We start from the raw sequence: 19,728 nt of genomic DNA, 5'->3' as shown, positions 1-19,728 counted from the left end.
GTCTAATGCTGGCTCATAATTTATTCTGTTTGGGGGAATTATGCTCAAAGTTTCAGAGTCTATAAAATAGATGGATGTCATACTTGATCGCATCTGCAAGTTAGATGTTCTGTAAAATTACGTTCCTTAAAACAAATGGCTCCCCTGCCTACCAGGTATTGTTCTTGTAGAGTGCCCGTCTGGGAGGGCTGGAGGGGAACGTGTGCCGTAAGCAGGAGTTACTTTATCCATGGTACTTTCTAACCCCTCCTGGTCTAGTCATCCCTCCCTCCTGCTTTTGCTTCCCAGGGCCCTGGCAGGGGGGTGTGGACACAGGAGCTGTCCAGCACCTTCACAGCTGATCCGCTGTGGACACATGGACACATGTGTCTGTCCACATGTCCCCGTGTTCTAGAGATGGGGTCCTCCGGGTGGGGGAGCGAGAGCACGCGTCCTGCAGTCGCCAGTTCAGATCCCAGCTCTACCACCTAGCAACTGTATGGGCCTGGGTAAATAACACAGCCTGTTCAGCTTCCATTTCCCCATCTGTAAAATGGGATCATAGTGTGCCTTCCCCACAAGGCCTCCCGGTGCTGAGCACACACTGCGTTCATCACGGTGCGTGAGTGAGTGAGTGAGGGCTCCTTCCACGCGGCAACCGTTCTCTTCCCTCAGGCCTTGTTCCTGTATGAGCTTCTGTCGAAGTCGACCAGACGGCCCGAGGAGCTCCTGAGGTAGGCGAGTGTACTCAGCCTGGGGGCTGATGAGCCCTTTGGAGGTTTATTTCCCGGGAAGGAGAGTTGGACCGTCCAGTCTGGAGCCTGTGCCCCAGCAGACCTGCCTTCTCTTGCCCCTTCTTCCCTCTCCCCTCCCCACGCCCTTCTTTTCCCTGCTTCCTCGCTCTGTTTTCTAGCACAGGGCAGCTGATCAAAGGTGTGACGTGCTCCCACATAGATGCCATGAGTGCGGACTCCTTTCTGGCCCATTTCCACTATTTTGAGAACAACCTCTCCCTGCTCTCACCATATCAGGTACCATTACAGCACGTTCGAACTTCTGAGTCTCCGTCCCTGCCCCAGTCGTTGGCCCAGACTGACTTGGGGGGCTTAAGCTATATGTGCCAGGATTATTCCCATGCGAGTGCTGATGTGGGGCCAAATAGGGAACCAGATTTTCTCCAGTTTTCTTTTTTTTAAAGATTTTATTTATTTATTTGACAGACAGAGATCACAATTAGGCAGAGAGACAGGCAGGGAAGAGAAGGAAGCAGGCTCCCCGCTGAGCAGAGAGCCCGATGCGGGACTCGATCCCAGGACGCTGGGATCATGACCTGAGCCGAAGGCAGAGGCTTTAATCCACTGAGCCACCCAGGCGCCCCTCCAGTTTTTTTTTTTTTAAACTCCAGATACCCCTGTCTCTACAGCCAGAGTTTCACCAGGTTGGTTATTCTAAATTCAGATCTGGACCTAAAAATACAGTTGTTGGGTATACCATTTGGCATGTTCGTAATTAGGTCCCTAGACTGAAGGTCATTCCCTCCTCCCTGTCCTTCCTAGAGGTAGCCTGGAATGGAAACAGTACTTTAATAAGAGTATTTTCTTCTTCATTTAATCCTTTGTTTTCCAAATGGGTAGGAAGACTCTTTATCCCTTTGGGGAGACCAGAGGCAGAAACAAACTTTTCCCTGGATCTAAGCAAGTAAAACCAGGCTTTGGGAACAGTGTTTGGACTTGGGGGTCTAAGTTTTTGACGGGACAGGGTCCTGAGAGGGTGAGCAGGCAGAGACACAGGCATCTGCCCGACTCTGGCCTGGCCTGTTGTAGATATGAATGCAGAGTTTCCAAATAATGAATTCTCTCCCCGAGAACCAGGAAATAAGCGTAAAGCTTGGCATGTAATCCAAGGTCATTAGAGGAATAGGGAAAATTTTCACAAAGCCTTGTCATTGCCTTGCATTCAGTCAGTGGTTCTCGGATTTGAGTGTCAGCACTGCCTGGGATGCTGGAGTTGCTTGACGGGTATTAAGTTTCAGTTTTGCTCAATGAATAAATTCTAGAAATCTGCCGTGCAACACAGTGCCGACCACGAACAATGTGGTATGGTGGACTTCAGAATTTGCTAAGAGAGTAGATCCCATGTTAAGTGAAAAACAAAAACAAAAAGGAGAAAAGGAAACTCTGGGAAGTGTTGGATGTATCTATTACCTTGACTGTGTGAGGGTGTCCCGGGCATTTGCACATGTCCAGACTCATCACAGTGTATGCATTAGAGGTGCACGTCTTTGCATATCAATATACCTCAAGAAAGCTATTAAAAAACCCCACAGATTAAAAAAAAAAACCAACACAGATTGTGGGACCTCACTTGCAATTTCTGGGGTGAAGCCTGATAATTGACATTTCTAACAGCTTTCTGGTGAGAACTGTTGAACTGTATGAAAAGTCTTGCCCAGACAGGGAGGAAAACAAATTATTTCAGTTACCTGGACCCTGGCATGGCAGTCTCCTTTATACTCATCAAACTGACCCAGTGGCTGGAGGTCAGACCCACTTTGAGGAAGATGACCGCCATGTTCAAGGAGGAAGAATTGTTCCAGCAAAGCCCCTTTCCTAGAGTCTTTCAATTCTCAGGACCTTCAAATACCAGTTAATTAGAAAATTTGCCTTTGTTGTTTACACTTTTGTTGAAAACACATAATTATTATTGAAGAATAAAACAATATTTAGAGAGTAAAATATCCCCCAGTTTCCCCTGGAGCAGTGATTCTTGGAGGACTGTTTGGCCATATCTGGAGACACTTTTGGTTGTCACGCCTGGGGGAGAAGCGTGTAGTGAGTAGAAACTAGGGACGCTGCTCACTTCCTACAATGCAGAGAAAAGCCCCACAGCAAAGGGTTGTCTGAACCCAACATCTTAAAGGTGCTGAGATTTGAGAGTCCCTCTTTTTTTTTTTTTAATTTTATTTATTTGAGAGATAGAAAGAGAGAGGGAATGCTCTAGCGGTGGGGAGGCACAGAGGGACAAGAAGACCCCCATAGAGCAGGGAGCCTGATAAGGGGCTCCATCTCTGGACCAGAGCCGAAAGCAGCTGTTTAACCAACTGGACCAACAAGCACCCTGAGAGTCCCTCTTAAGGTAACCATGGGGAAAATTTTGCTAGCGACTTTGAGAGTTTTTTTGCATATATAAAACGTATTTATGTGTAATTTAAAAAACACAAATGACTTCATATTATATACATTGTTCTGTTTAACTTTCTATCACAGGCATGTGTGTTTGTTTGTGTGTGTATCTAAAATAGATCATGGGGCGCCTGGGTGGCTCAGTGGGTTAAGCCTCTGCCTTCGGCTCGGGTTGTGATCCCAGGGTCCTGGGATCGAGCCCGGAATCGGGCTCTCTGCTCAGCGGGGAGCCTGCTTCTCCTCTCTCTCTCTCTGCCTACTTGTGGTCAAATAAAAAATAAAATAAAATAAAAGAAAATAGGTCATGGCCATCATTCCGTGTTGACAGATATAAATCTACCTTTTGAAACAAAACAGTTACATAGCACTCAGTTGTAGGGATATACTATAACCGACCTCACCAATCTCAAACCAAGGGACGGTGAACTTATATCTCTGCAAAAGATAAACATAGGTATATTAAAACTTTTAAGAGTTTTCCTGAGCAAAAATCAAATGGTTTGGAGTGCTCTGGCAGAGGGAAAAGAATATTATATAGAAAAAGTGCAGATGCAGAGAAAGAAATTATTTGGTGATAGCTTAAAGCCTCATTGGTTCTTGATGATTGGTTGTTGTCGGTGTTTTGATTTCGTAACCTTGTGGCGCTTGTGGACTTGGGTTTTGGTGTGCTTACATAGGGCACCATGTCATTAGGGCCACTTTCGTCTGATGGCCTCCTTGTTTAATTAATTTAACATCACACTTTCTTGCAGTAATAAACAAAACAAGGTGAGCATTCTCAGACTTAAATTTTTGTGCTCGCCTTGTGATTGCCTCAGTGTCCTCATCCCTAAACCGGGCACAGTAGTGGTACCTCTACCATATGGTGTTCTATTAAATAATAAGTAAACATATATAGGGCACTTAGAACGGTGCCTGGTCCAGAGAAAGCACAGTCTGTGTTTGCTCTTATGATCATTGGACTAAATTCCTAGAACTGCTTTAATCTTTCAGGTTAATTGTTTGGCGTGGAAATACTGGGAGGTCTCCAGGTCCTCTATGCCACCTTTCCTCCTGGCTGTGCTCCCGTAAGTGAACATTGGCTCCCCTCTCTGGCCCAACAATGAGATCGGGGAGAGTCATCCAAGCCTTCTCACCCCTGGGTTTTTGTGAGGAGCCAGAGACAAAGTGCCTTCCAGAATTAAGCCCTTGTGAACCAGGATTTAAATTCTGAGCCCCATGTAGATATTTCAGACAGAATCTCTTGCTTTCCCCCCCTCCTGTTATTTAAAAACCAAAGCCAAAGCAATCCAAGCCTGAGTGAGTGCTGGTGAAGCAGGTCCCATCTGGGCTGACCTCCCAGCTGTGCCCAGGCTCAGGGTGATCAGGGCTGATGTGGGTCGTGGGGATTTCTCCTGGCACATGTGGGCTTCTAGGCGTGGGAGGGGGAGCCCTGCTTTTCAAGTACAGTCTGGATGTTCTCTTTGTCTTTATTTCCCTCTTCCTTCTCTTGCTGTTAATTGTCTTCATTTATTAAAAAAAATATTCACCAAATGTGTACTATATACTAGTTCTTAAAGATAATTTACTTTTCCCCTCTAAGAGCTTATAGTCTCTGGGAGGGGGAATATGCAAATACAAAACCAATTACAGTGTCATGTTGGTATTTGGTTGAAGGTGATAGAGCCTTAACTCAAACTGGCTTAGGCAAGAAAAGGCAATTTTGGTTCAGGTAACTGGAAAGTCCTGGGATAGAGTTCAGGCATGCAGGCATGGCTTGATCCAGGGGCTCAGTGGTAAGCCATGTGTCTTTTTGGCCCCGCTTTCCTTTGTAGGCTTCTGTGCCAGGCAACTTCTTTCTCTATGGTGGTCTTTGGCAGATTCAAGGTCCTATCTTCCTGGTTAAAAGACTTTTTCTTCCCATCCTTCTCAGTATGTTGTGGGTTTGACTGGGGTCATTGAGTATGGATAACTCTGACTGGCTTAGTTTGGTATTTTACCCCTGGAGCCAAGAATGAAGTGGGGGTCCACCCCAAACCACAAGATTTCATGTGAAGATGGTGATTCTCCAAGAAAGCCAGGTGCTCTTACCATGGGAAAGAGTGATAGGTCCAGGGCAGGGAGTGGGGACTATCTCCTTCAGACTGCAGAGTCAGAGGAGGCTAACCTGAAGCTCAGAGAATGAGCAGGGGTTTCAGAATTCAAGATGGACACCTCAGGCAGGGGCACAAGGGATGTTTGGTCCAGCAGTGAGTGGGCAAGGGAAGCGAAGCACTCTGGGGAGCGCATGGTGTATGTCTGCAGAGTAGCTGGGAGACAGAATGCCAGAGAGGGACAGTCGAATCAGGGAAGGGTTGTGTGACACCATAAGGTGTTTCACGTGTATTCTGGGCACAGATCCTGAGATTTATGTTTCAGAGAGATTATTATCTCTGTCCCATAGCAGACAGAATACAGGGGGCCTGGCCAGAAGGAGGGAGACATGGAAGCTTATTTCTAGAGCCTGGACCTTGGCATGGTGGTCTCCTTCCACTGATCCGTGTCTCAGCTGAAAGACCTGTGTCTTAGAACAGGCTCCCAATCATTCTCCATTGCAGAGCCTTTTTGTACTTATCACTGGTGAAATGGCCTGTTTTATTCACTGGTTTCTGTTGTCTTTACCCTGCTAGAATGAAGCATCCTGAGAACAGGGACCCATCCATCATGCAGTGTTTGTGATTGTAGCTGGGGCCCAGTACCATGCCTGGCATGCAGTAGATATTTGCTGAATGAATGAAGAGATAAATAAGATAGCAGTACTATGAATGGAGAGGCAAGAGTAGATTTAATATTAAGCTGGTAGCAATGACAGATTTGGGGAGAGAGTAAAAGAGACACTTGGGATGGCGTAGAGGAGGAAAAACATGCAGAATTTGGTTTTGGAACGGTCTAGTGGTCGTGATGAGTAGGCCATGTGGGTCTAGAGCAGTCTTTCTCAATCTTTGTTTCATTATTGCCTCCCTAAAGGGAACAATTTAAATTCTCCTGAATAAGAGAATTTACCAGGAATAAGATTTTGTTGAATAGGGTTGAGCTTTAGTGAGTCACAAATCATTGTAATAACTAAGATTTTTTTTTTATTTGTTCCCTCTCTCTACCTGAACCAGTTTTTCTCCCCTTAGGGGGCCATATTGCCTCTCTTAAGAATACATGGTCAAAAGTTTTGGGGGGGCGGTTCTGGACTGGAGATGCCAGAATCAGGTATCATTTCTCTTACTTTTTCCTGCTCTCTCTTTGTTTTTCTTTCTCCCTTTTTATTTTATTCTCTCTCTTCTTTATCTCTTACTTCTTTTTCTTTTTCTTTCTCTTCATCTCCCCTCAACCAGTCCATCAGTCAACATATGTTTATGGAGACCCCATTCTCTGATCAGTGTTACTGGGGGGTAGAAGAGAGGCATGATGGGAAGTCTGTTTCTTGCCCATAGAGGAGGGGCATGATGGGGGCATCTGTTTCCTCCCCCACAGAAGAGGGGCATGATGGGAAGTCCATTTCCCCACCCACTGAAGATTGGCAGGATGGGCAGTCTGTTTTCCTGCCCACAGAAGAGGGTAGTGATGGGTGGGAGGCTTGCTCCCTCCCAGGAGGAGCCATAACATCAAGGGGGAGAACAAACATTTAAACAACAGCCCTTATCCCAAGAGGGATAAGCTCTTGGGCATGTGAAGGTTGATTTCAGGGGCAAATGCCGAGCAGCCGCTGTTTTCCTCCTCTCATTCTTCCCATCTCTTTCCAGGGCTCACTACCTGGCTTCTGTCCCAGCTTCCCAGTGTGTGCCCTTTCTCATCAGCCTGGGGAAGAGTCAGCTGGACTCCTTGGTTTTAGATTCCCACAAAAAGAATTCAGTCCTTAGGAAGGTACAGCAGTGCCTGGTAAGGAAACTCTTCCTGGGTGACACTCCTGGTGTCCCTTCCTCCCTGAGGGTCTGTGGCCATCCCGGGGAGCCCTCAAGGTTATCTGGCTGGGATCTCAAGCTTGTGGTGATGGCTGGAAGTCTGACTTGTGGGTCTCAAACCTGGCCCTGGGACCCTGGGCGGGATGATGTTGGTCATTGGTTCTGAGAACTGTCATCCTGGGCTTGAATGATGGGAGGCTGCTCCAGGGGACTCGAGAGATTATGGTACACAGAGACTTCGATCTAGACTGATCAACACTGGCCTCTGACAGTGATCGGTTATGTGGCTTCTGGCAAGTCATTCCCTTCCCTGAGCCTCAGTCTTCTCATCCCTAAAATGGGTGTAAGAGTTATTGCACAGAATTATTGAGGGCATGAAATAGGTAATATATTGTTCAATGCCAAGACCCAAAGAACACACTGTCTGAGTGTGAATCCTACCTAGGCTTGCCACTGGCTAGCAGTTACTTTATCTTTAAAGAGTGGGTGGTATTTGTACTTATCTCTTATAATTACTTTGAAGATGAAGATTAAGACCTGTAAGCTGTTAGAACACGGCCTGGCATGTATTAAACACTCAAATGTTATCTACTTTTGTCATTTGGAGAAAGCGTTTTAGAGGGTTTTGAGTCCCATACAGATTTTGAGATGCTGTTTTTATTCTTGCTGTAGTATCATGAGCATGGTTGTGGAACTCTGGGGTATCCTCAGAGCAATGGCACCAATGATGACATCAGTCCTCATTTATGGAGGGTTTACCACGTGGCACATATTCTACCCACACCAGCTCCCTGGTGGGACCTCCTAGCCTTCCAAGGCCTGCCTCCCTGGGGTAAAATCAGACCCCGTGCTGTCTTTTCTAGTCCATGGTAGGGGGGTGATTTAGGTCCTGGAAACACAAGGTTGGGGACTGGGATGTGTCATGGAGGGTTCACGATCTTGAGTTTGCTGGATCTTCCCATCAGCTCCTCTTGTTGGTTTCAGAACAACTCCATTGCCGACGAGTATGCGGTAGACATCGTGGGGAAACTGCTCTGCCACTTGCCAGCTGCTGTCCTCCACCGGGGGGTCTCCGCCCGAGCCTGGGCCACAGCCCTGCATGCACTCAGAGACTGCCCAGAGCTCAGCCCCGAGCAGAAGGCTGCAGTGAGGCTCAGGCTCCTGGAACAGTGCGGGTGAGGAGGGGCCAGAGCCTGGCTTCCAGGGGTTGGGGGGCCAGAGGGCTGGCCAAGGGGCGTTTAACCCTGCTGCTCCTGTTTGCCTTCCAAACAGAGCGAGTCTCTAGCTAAGGACAAGGTTGGCTGCTTACATTTATTCTAGAAATGTGACCTTTCTTTTTTTGGGCCTCAGATGCCCTATAAAGTGAGAACAACAGTAGTTTCTCTGCAGACCTCACGTGGTTGTCACCAATACATCTTGGTATATTTAAGGGCAGGAATTTTGAAAAGACGGCACTTTACAAATGCAAGGAGCTGGCATCTTTATTCTTATGAAATAATAACAACAACAACAACACTAATAATAATACAGTAATAAAAGCACTGTCAGCTCTGGGTCCGTGGGAGCTCTGGGCAGGGTTGAGGGGGGGTAAGGAATGGGGGGGGCAGACACAGAACTGTTCTTTCTCATATAGAGTCTTTTGAAGTTGGGGCAGGTATTTGAATGGGACCTAGCCATCAGTCAGTGGTTCAACAACAAACGTTACTGGAGTAATTACTGTGTCCCAGGCACATGGGACGTGGACTTGGGAAGCTGACTCCTTTGGTTAAAATTTTGTGTGCATCCTCTATTGTCTCTGTGACCTGGGAAAAGCTACTTAATTTTTTTTGCACTTTAATTTCTACATCTGTGGAATGGGGACAGTAATGGAAGAGGAAGGACAGGCTGTGATGTAAGTGACAGAAATTCAACAATTCAAGCTAAAAAAGAAGTGGGAATTTACTGAGATCAGAAACAGAACGTAATGGAAGACTCCAGGGTATACATCAGGCCTGACCAGATCCCGAGGCTCAAGTGATGTTGTCGGGAGTATGTTCCTTCCAGCCCTCAGCTCTGTGCTCCTTGGTGGGGCCTCTGTTCTCTCCACATGGTAATGGGAATGGCTTCCAATATTCCCTTTACTGCTAGAGACACCAGGAGAAAGAGGGCTTCTCTAGTGGTTCCAACAAAATTCCCAAGGATGACTTGGCATCCTGCCTGTGCTAGCCTGGGTCTCCTGCCTGTTCTCTAGGCCGGGGAAGTGGGACTGGTCCAGGTATGAAGTCGATTTTTTCCTGCAAGAAAAGGATGCTGCAAGACAGGGACAAGAACACAGTGTTTCCGTTGACTGCTTATCCTCTCCTCCTAGACTCCCCCAGAACTGGACGGCTGAGACGGCAAAGGACTTGGGACCCTTTCTAATGCTTTTTTCAGAAGACGAATTAAGCTCTGTTGCCACAAAGGTACCTCTGTGTTCCATCCTTGGAAGGCAGAAGGGATTTGAAGAGGCAGAGAAAGTGTGGTCAGTTGTAACTGACCACTGGGTTTACTGCCTGTTTGCTTTCTGGAACCTTCCTCCCTGCCTCAGAGGGCTCAGGTGTTTCCAGCTCTGCTCCAGGATGCCCAGGGTTTGGGAAAAGGGAGTAAGGCAGCAGCAAAACCAACTCTGAGCTTTTCACATGGCCTTCGGGGCAGCTGTGCCCAGACTAGATGCTGTAGGTCAGCGACAACCCTGCTGTCCACAAGCTTCCTACATGCAGGCCGTGTTTGCGTGCGTACACACAGCACTGCCATAAACATGTGCACATGTATGTCCAGCGTGTGCAGTCACATTTCATCCAAAACCAAATCCTTATGGAGCATTGCCTTTGGGCACACACTTTGTTTGGAGCAACTCTCCAAAGGTTAGACAGCGTAGGCCAAGAGCCGTTCTAAACAGGCACCCATTTGTCATCTGTTTGCTGTTTAATGAAGCCGCGCAATCTCGGCGTACAACAATAAGCATTAACTTCTTGCAGACTGGTCTGTGGTCACCGGGACCGCTCTGCTTCCAGAGTGTGCTTCTAGGGCTCAGGCTACCTGGAGCTTGTTCTCACCATGAGGGTCTGAAACTCCAGAAGAGGGAGCCCCAAAGTGCAAGTGCAATTTTCTTTTAAGGGCTCCACCGGGAGACACCATACTATCATTTTCCATTGGCCAAAAGCTAGTCACATGACTAAGCTCGGCCTGGGGGGGGGGGGGGGGGGGGGGGAGGAAGTAGTCTCCTTCCTGCGGAAGTGGAGGGCGGGAGGGAGGAAGTGTTTGCTGGATGAGATTCAGATGGATCGCAAAGCGTATCCCCACACAATCATCCCTGTATGTGTGTGTGCAAGGTGTACGTTGTCATACGTGCTCAGCAGAACCAGAATACACCGCGTGTCACCCACGGTCACACCCGGCGTGCATTCCAGCGTCCAGGCATGGCCAAATCGTCTTCTGGGGTGTCCAGACGTAGTCATAAGCGGCAGATGCTTATATATCATATACTTATCTAATCTTCTGAAGATCAATTTTTGCAATTGAAAAAGTTTTATTTCAGTACGGTTAAATCTCAGAAACACAGTGCAGGGTTAAAAAAGGTTAAGTTGCAAAAGCCTGCGGTATGGTAGGATATGAAATAAACAAATCTTAGATTTTTTTTCACTATGAAAATGCTATAATGGTAGTGGGTTTTTTTTTTCCCACCATGAAAATAGTCTTATTAATTTTAAGTACATGCAAAAACAGTTTTAGATGTAAGTCAGGTTTAGAAGTGCATGAGAATGGTTAATGCCAAATTCAGGGTGCTGTTTACTTCAGGGGAAGTAAGACCAAAGAGGGAGGGAAGGACCTATCAATTATATTTGTGATGTTTTATTTCTTAAGTTAGGTTGTGGGTACATGGGTGTTGTGTTATATTAGTCTCTCTACTTTTTTTCAATGACTGACATCTTTTTTTTTTTTTTTTAAGATTTTATTTATTTGACAGAGAGAGAGAGAGAGATCACAAGTAGGCAGAGAGGCAGGCAGAGAGAGGGGGGAAGCAGGCTCCCTGCTGAGCAGAGAGCCCCATGCGGGCCTTGATCCCAGGACCCTGAGATCATGACCTGAGCCGAAGGCAGAGGCTTTAACCCACTGAGCCACCCAGGCGCCCCAATGACTGACATGTTTAATAAGACAAGTAATATATGCTCCTGGTTAAGAAATTTCAATTATACCAGAAGTTAAAGGATGACAGACTGTGCCCCCCTCTACCTCCCACTTCAAGTCCCCAGCCTGTCTCCCCAGAGGTGATCACTCTTCCCAGATTCTGCTCCATCCTTTCAGAAAAATCCTCTTCCTGCTTATATATGTTCTTTCCTTAAAAAACACAGAATGGGGGGCGCCTGGGTGGCTTGGTGGGCTGAGCCTCTGCCTTTGGCTCGGGTCATGATCTCAGGGTCCTGGGATCAAGCCCCGCATCGGGCTCCCTGCTCAGTGGGGAGCCTGCTCCCCCCTCAGCCTGCTTCTCCACCTACTTGTGATCTCTGTCAAATAAATAAATAAAAATTAAAAAAAAACCAGAATGGAAAATACCATTCACTCTGCCGTGCATTTTCATTTTTTTTTAAAGATTTTATTTATTTATTTGACAGAGATCACAAGTAGGCAGAGAGAGAGGAGGAAACAGGCTCCCTGCTAAGCAGAGAGCCCGATGCGGGGCTTGATCCCAGGACCCCGGGATCATGACCTGAGCCAAAGGCAGAGGCTTTAACCCACTGAGCCACCCAGGCGCTCCTGCATTTTGCTTTTTAAGAGTTAACAATGTCTTTTTGTGAGTTGCTTGTGACCTTAGCTGCACGTGACAATCACTGGAGAGATTCTAAAAGGACACTGACATGGCCCCCAGCCCAAGCCAGTGGTCTTAGAATCTCTGGGGTGGGGCCTGGGTGTCTGAAGATTTCCCAGGTGACTGTCACCTGCAGCGGGGTTGGGGAACTACTGGGGTTCAGAGTGGGATGCTGATTCTGAAGGTTAGAATTGAAAAAGGAGCTAGTATAACCTGAGGGGCTTTCTCTTTGGACAGAGTGGGGCCCAGTGACCCATCCTGTGTGAGAGAGTTTGGAAAATGCTCTGCACTCATGGTGGGTCTGCCAGTAATATCCTGGGTCTTGACACATCACACCGGTTCTAGATGGGAAATGGCACCTTCTCCAGGGCAACTGGAGGATCCCGCGTTTCTAGTCTCCACTCGGAATTAGAGATAATCCTCTTTCTCTAAAAAAAAAAAAAAAATTTATTTGAGAAAGAGAGCATGAGGAGGGATGGGGCTGAAGGAGCGGGGGTGGGGGGAGGGAGGTAGAGAGAGAGAGAATATTAATCTCAAGCAGACTGCCCGCTGAGCACAGGGCCAGACCCCACAACCACAAGATCACGGCCTGAGCCAAAATCAAGAGTTGGACGGTCCGCCCACCAAGCCACCCGGGAGCCCCCTCTCTTTCATCTTTTTTATGATACATGCAAAGTTTAGTGAAAAAAAAATTTTTTTAAAGATTTTATTTATTTATTTGACAGACAGAGATCACAAGTAGGCAGAGAGGGGTGGGGGGAGGGAAGCAGGCTCCCCGCTGAGCAGAGAGCCCGATTCGGGGCTCCATCTCAGGACCCTGAGATCATGACCTGAGCCGAAGGCAGCAGCTTAACCCACTGAGCCACCCAGGCGCCCCTGCTTCGATAATTCTGCACCATTTAACCATCTCACAGAAGAGCAAGCGTACGCATTTACTGCATTTTGCTCAGCATTAAACCTTATCGCTTTATCTTATTTTTAGGCGTCAATCACTTTCTTTTATTTTTGGTAATCGGATGGGTGAAAAACAATAAGTACTTGAGCTATCGAACGTTTATTGGATTGCTAATGGGGTTAAGAATTATTTTGGATGATTCTTTGTAGAGACTGAATTAGTTGGGCTCGGGGATAAATTTAAAGAAGAAGCTGCTATAGAAGAAACACAACCCCTGAGGGACCAAGTAGTATCACAGTGTAAATCTGTGTTTAATGTACTTTAATTATTATGTGTTCCTCCTCCTTCCTCTTCTTTCCTGCACAGTTTCCTGATATCCTTCAGCAGACAGCGTCCAAGACAGCTGGGACCTTGCCCCCGCAAGGATTCCTCCGGGCTGTCTTTGAATCTGTCCGGAACAGCAGGGAGAAGAGCCCCAGCTCGGCCCCCAGCCCCGGTGAGTGTTTCCGGGGTGTCTCAGCCGGAGCCAGGGAGGTGGTCTTTGGCTGAGTCCCTGACATCCAGAGGGCTCCTTCGTCCAGGGGACTGGATGCAAAGTTGGCAGAGCAGCAGCATGGCAGAAAGCCACAAGACAAAGAATGACCCCTGTAGTAACGCAATTTGGAAATCGTCTTGGGCTCCTTACCCAGGCCAGTCAGTTAAATGGTGATCACGTGGCAACAAACATTTCAAAAGAATTGACTTAAAGGGTATAGATGGCTGAGTGACAGTGTTTTGCAGGGCTGGGGCCAGGCTGTGAAGCCTGGATCTGTTGCTTACTGGCAGTGGGACTTTGGGTAAGCCCTTTGACCTCTCTGTGCCTCAGTGTTCATCCTCTCCGTAAGATGGAGAGAATGAGAGTCCTTACCTCCTTAGGTTGTCATGAGGGTTAGTGGACTGGAACCTGTCAGGCTGTTCACAACAGTGCCCGGGCAATGTAGGAAATGCTCCAGAGGTGTTTGCTGTTTTTATGACTTTCATGCACCCACTGAGCACAGACCTGTGCCAAGCAGGCAGGGACGAGGTTAATCAGACCCAATAATAATTATAAGACTAGTAGCTGGCAGTCAGTGCTTGCTTTCTGTCCTGCCAAAATAATTATGGAGTACTGAGTGGAGAAAAAAAAAAATCCCTGTGCTCGCAGAGGACAAGGGGCTAGGACGTGGGGGCGGGCACCCAGCAGTAAAAGATGTAGTTTTTTTGTGGGATGATAAGTGCCACAAAGGAAAATAAAGCCAGGCAAGGAGAGGGTCAGGGGGGGGGGGGGGGTGGGGAATTATAATTTGCAAAGAGAACTGTAGAGATGGGTTTCACTGAGAAGGGGACGTTTCAGGAAAGCCCCAGGGAGCGTGGGGGTGGACTGTGTGGACATGTGGCGTCGGAGTCTTCCAGGCAAATGGAAGTGTAACAGGAACAGAAATGAATGGGACGTGAGAGACCAGTGTGGCTGGACTGCACGAGAGACAAGGCCATGTAGGGCTTTATAAAGGAAGCCCGAAGGACTTTCTTTGTCTTTGTCTTTTGGTTGGGGTTTCACGGAAGCACCAAGCAAAGAAGTGTCACAGTCTGATTCATGTTGATCTTGGGTGGTCCTCTCTCCGTGTACCTCTGTCCTGGGCTTGCTCCCATTTTCTTAACAAGGGAAACTGAGGTTTAGAAAGAGATTAAGAGGCTTGGCCAAAGTCGTGGAGTGAGCAATGCAGCTCTGGGATTGGTACCCAGAGCTGGCGATGATCGCCACTAGCTCCTCCTGCCCTCACAGCCCAGGAGTGCACTCGTCACATGGCAGGCGTCCTGCTCTGTGCGTGTGGGTGTGCAGAAGGGAGACCCGCCATACTCTGGGGAGGACACTCTGTCATGACTGCATCCCTGGAGTTTTCTTTTGTGGTTCTGGGTACTCATTACTGCTGTGCTTGTAGTAATTAATGGCATAGCAGAATTATTGGTTGGTTTCATTTTAGTTAATTTATGTGTGTGTGTGTTGATTCATTCAAAAAATACTTGCTAAACACCTACTATGTGCCAGGCAGGGACCACAGCAGGAGAAGGCCAAGTTCCTGCCGCACGGTATAACCATTTGGTTCCTCTCTAATTCTGTACTATCACTGGATCCTGTTTTCATTGGACAGTCGGGGTGGAGTAGGGTCATCTAGGATGGTTGTGTCTTTTGTGGTAAAAATGCTTGAGGACCACATGTGGCGACCTGGGTTTGGTCTACTTTCACCTCCTGGATCCAGTGAGTTGCCGCTGAGAGGCAGTGAGGAGGGAGTGGCCACAGGGCTTGGGCGTGGTCTGGCTGGGGGCTGCTGGTCATTCTGTGCATCTCAGGGGTGGACCGCTGCTAAGACAGGAGAGCCAGGATTGCTCTTTGGACGAGGAGCTTTGGGTTTTCTCCCAGTGGAGCAACAGGGGAGAAATATCTCTTTTGTGTGTTGATGATGTTAACTGGTTTAACCACGTTGAGATTCAACTTGGTCAAAGACTGGAATGGATGGGTTTCTCCTGTCGCCAAGGAAAATGCAGCAGGCCCATTTCTCCTCTTTCCCAGAAAGTGGGAAGGCCATAGCCCCCACGATGCCAAATCGTTCTTCTTTCCCACACTTGAAGATTTTATTTATTTACTTGAGAGAGAGCATGCCTGAGCGTGCACCACACACACACACACACAAGTGGGGTAAAGAAACAGAGGGAGAGGGAGAAGCAGACTCCCTGCTGAGCAGGGAGCCTGATGGATATGGGACTCGATCCCAAGACCCCGGGATCATGACTCGAGCTAAAGGCAGACACTTAACAGACTGACCCACTCAGGCATCCCACCTTTACCATACTCTTTTTTTCCTTGTACTTCTGGAAGCCTTAACTTTGGGTTGCAAATAAATGCCTGAGGTGGCAGCTGCTGGTAACATAACTAATGAAAATAGTTAACAAGTATTGAGCGCTTACTGTATACTTGGCATTATTCTAAGTGCTTCATATATAATAATACATTTAATCCTTCCAAAAATTTGATGAGATAATTTTATCCTCATTTTATTGACAAGGGAACTGAGGCAGAGAAGGGTTAAAGAGCTTTGGATTTGAATCTGAAACCAGAACTGTTCACCGCCAGCTCCCACTGTCCTCCAGGCAAGTTGGAGCCCCACTGTAGTGCTGCAGAGCTCCTACTGTGTGCATGTGGCCGTGGAAAAGTTTGGCATTTCCGTGATTTTGTTACCAGGCAATTAGCAAGAAGTGCCGGAAGTGGGATTCAAGCTGTCCCCCGCGTCTCTGCTCTCAGTGTCTATGCTGTGCTGCTCCTCCTGAGTAAATCTACCCAGGCAAGGAGATTACTCATTTCAATAAAGACTAACATTCCCTGAAGCTCTCTTCCCTCTGTTCCTCCCCGTTCTTGAGGTTGCCATGGAGTCATGGCTCCTTCTTCTGGTGACATCCTAAAGTTGGCAGAAGCCAATGCCTGCTGGGCCCCCGCCAACCTGCTCTGCATGGAGGAATCCACGTTCATCCGGAACGTGGAGCTTCTGGGGGCCGTCAGGGGTTTCAGGCTGCCTCAGCTGATGACCCTGAAGGAGAAGGCTGTACAGGTAAAGCCCACCTCAGGGAGGGAGCATTCAAGAGAGGGAAAACCCCAGCATGACAGTCCCAGCACTTCTGTGCACAGAGCCCACCCCAGGGACTTTTCATGGGCGCTGCTCTCTCGTTGCAGTTTCTCTCCATCAACTGGGTGTCATAGGTGTGTGCTCCACATCCAAGAAATTTCTCGTTCCTTCCTCTCGGGCTGTGGCAGAGAACAGAGATGTGTCTTGGCATCTCATGGACACTCAGTAGAAGTTCTGTGGATGTTCTGGTGCCTCTGACTGAGACTGTTTCCAGGAATGGTGTCTTTTCTTTCTCCACTGGGAGAACCGCAATTGCTGCTTACAGCAGGTTTTCTCAGAATCCTCTGGAAACGCGTGGAAAACAGCTGAAAGGAGTAAAAAGGGGTCTCCAAGTCTTTTTTTCCATCTTTATAAAGTTCCCTTTGAGGGGCTTGTTTCAGCCATTTGAATAGTTGTAGAGTATCTGGTTATCCTTGCGGGGTTAAGACAGTAAGTTCCTTATAATTATACTTTATAACTCATTTTTATATAAAGGACTCAAGTTTATGGTAGAAAATTTGGAAAACAATAAAGAAAATCTGTCATAATCTTCTACCCAGAGATAAGCACTGTTAAGATTTTGATATATTCACCTGAATTTCCCCAGACTTCTGTGTATATGTATCAGATGTATTTATGTATTTCATGTATACTCACACGTATATGTTAGAAAAAAATAGTGTCATGTCCACCCCTATTCGGTAACTTGCTGTCTACACCCAACAGTATAAACGCATATTTTTCCATATCAGAAATATAAATTTATATCAGCATTTTAAACAGTTGTATAATATTTCATTTTATGATTGGTACTTTTTTCTGGTCCTTGTTTATTGAACAATTATTATTGAGCAAATTGGTAGACTTTTAGTTTGCTTATATATTTTTAATGCCTCAGTGTACCTATTTTTACATATTTTGGGGGGCATTTATCTCATTATTTACTTAGGCTAAATTCCTGAGGTGGAATTCTGGGGTCAAGGCATACAAATATCTTAAAAACTATTGATACACATAACCAAATTCCCTTCCAAAAAGTATGTACCAATTTATATTCTCAACATCAGTAAATGAAGATATCCTTTACCCCTTATCTTTTCAACACCATAAATGATCATTCTTTTTATTCCTTGTCAATATGATCAGTTCACATGGTATTCTTTGATTGTCGATAATGTACAATTTAAAAAAAATTGACCAAGACTGAACTTTTTTGCATGTCTGTTTCTTCCTTTGTGAATTTCTTGTTCATATCTTTTTTTTTTCAAAAACTAGTAAAACTTTGTTTCTGTTCTTTCGCCATGAACAGAAAACTAGAGAAAACAAAAATGTTTTGTATTTACAAAGATAAAGGGTCTCTTTAGCCAGAAAAAATCAAAACCTCAAACTACAATAAGGAGGATAAAAACATCTTCCCCCACATCCCTTGATGTCATTGCCCTTGTCATCTTAGGTGAAACCTTAGTCCACTGGCCAGGGATCCTTTATGGGGCCAAATCAAGATGTGGGCCAAGAAATCAGACCAATAAAGTCCCATGATATAAAGTTGTTCTGTTTGTGTGTTTTGTATGTATGTATATATATGTACATGTATATGTATATATATATATGTATGTATGTATATACATATATGTATGTATATATTAAAGCTAATGTGGTTGTCTTTTTTTATTGATTTATAAGAGAACTTTATATATTAAAGAGCTTTGCCCTATGTCTGTTTAAAATACTATTAGTAATGGTCAGTCTAATCTGGATTTTTTGGATTTTTTTTTTTTTTTTCATTTGAAGGTTTGGGACATGCCTTCTTACTGGAAAGAATACCATATTGCCTCACTGGGGCGCATTGCTCTGGCTCTTAATGAGAGTGAGCTGGAGCAGCTGGATCTCAGCTCCATCGACACTGTGGCTTCCCTAAGCTGGCAGACAGAATGGACGCCAGGACAGGTGGGTAGATGCTGGTTGATCTTTTAAATATTCCATTTCTGTCTTAATTTTGCATGTATTTTCCTTTATGTCCTTGAACATACAGTATTTATAATAGCTGCTTTAAAATCTTTGCTGCTAATTCTGTCATCAGTTATTTCTGAGTCTGTTTCTGTGGACTAAGTTTTTTTTTCTTTTAAGATTTTATTTATTTATTTGACAGACAGAAATCACAAGCAGGCAGAGGCAGGCAGAGAGAGGAGGAAGCAGGCTCCCCACCGAGCAGAGAGCCCAATGTGGGGCTCGATCCCAGGATCCTGGGATCATGACCTGAGCCCAAGGCAGAGGCTTAACCCACTGAGCCACCCAGGCAGCCCCAGTCTTAATTTTTTTAAAGAAGATTTTATTTATTAATTTGACAGAGAGACAGAGAGCACAAGTAGGCAGAGCAGTAGGCAGAGGGAGAGGGAGAAGCAGGCTCTCTGCCAAGCAGGGAGCCTGATGCAGGGCTCTATCCCAGGACCCTGGGATCATGACCTGAGCTGCCCAGGCACCACAGTGATTCATTAGTCTTATATAATAACCAGAGCTTATTACATCGCATCCCTCCTTAATGTCCATCACCCAATTACCCCAACCCTCCACCCCTTACCTCTAGCAACCCTGATTGTGTTCCCTGTGATTAAGAATCTCTTGTGGTTTGTCTCCCTCTCTGATTTCATCTTGTTTTATTATTTCCTCCCTTCTGCTATGATCCTCTGTTTTGTTTTTTAGATTCCACATATCAGTGGATTATATGATTATATGATAATTGTCTTTCTCTGATTGACTTATTTTGCTTAGCATAATACCCTCTAGTTCTATCCACGTCATTGTGAACGGCAAGATTTCATTTTTTGATGGCTGTGTAATATCCCATTGTATATATACCACATCTTCTTTATCCGTTCGTCTATTGATGAGTACCTGGGCTCTTTCCACAGTTTGGCTATGGTGGACATTGCTACTGTAAACATTCGGGGGCAGGTGTCCCTTCGGATCATGACTGGCATACATTTAAATTACTTTCAAATTAGTTTGATCCTTTTGAGGCTTCCTTTATAAAAATTTATTTATTTATTAACATTTAAAAACATTTTTTTTAAAGATTTTATTTATTTATTTGTCAGAGAGAGAGAGGGAGAGAGAGCGAGCACAGGCAGACAGAATGGCAGGCAGAGGCAGAGGGAGAAGCAGGCTCCCCGACGAGCAAGGAGCCCGATGTGGGACTCGATCCCAGGACGCCGGGATCATGACCCGAGCCGAAGGCAGCTGCTTAACCAACTGAGCCACCCAG

General features: G+C 46.2%; 1 protein-coding gene across 1 annotated transcript in view; it reads left to right on the top strand.

Annotated features, from left to right (window-relative positions):
• The window catches only part of LOC111162319 (otoancorin), a 64,179-nt gene that overhangs the window by 29,543 nt on the left and 14,908 nt on the right, over positions 1–19,728 (top strand). Inside the window, exons 15-23 of the mRNA XM_022526672.1 lie at positions 655–713; positions 893–1,010; positions 4,155–4,228; positions 6,914–7,049; positions 8,057–8,247; positions 9,420–9,513; positions 13,159–13,288; positions 16,225–16,412; positions 18,258–18,413. Of these exons, the coding sequence (XP_022382380.1) occupies positions 655–713; positions 893–1,010; positions 4,155–4,228; positions 6,914–7,049; positions 8,057–8,247; positions 9,420–9,513; positions 13,159–13,288; positions 16,225–16,412; positions 18,258–18,413 (1,146 nt within the window). The remainder of the gene's footprint in view (positions 1–654; positions 714–892; positions 1,011–4,154; positions 4,229–6,913; positions 7,050–8,056; positions 8,248–9,419; positions 9,514–13,158; positions 13,289–16,224; positions 16,413–18,257; positions 18,414–19,728) is intronic.

Source organism: Enhydra lutris, unplaced genomic scaffold (genome assembly GCF_002288905.1).
Source record: "Enhydra lutris kenyoni isolate GAN:26980312 unplaced genomic scaffold, ASM228890v2 scaffoldscaffold90, whole genome shotgun sequence".
Lineage (NCBI taxonomy): Eukaryota > Metazoa > Chordata > Mammalia > Carnivora > Mustelidae > Enhydra > Enhydra lutris.
The sequence above is the reverse complement of the archived record's forward strand: the minus strand, read 5'-3'. Positions and strand labels throughout refer to the sequence as shown.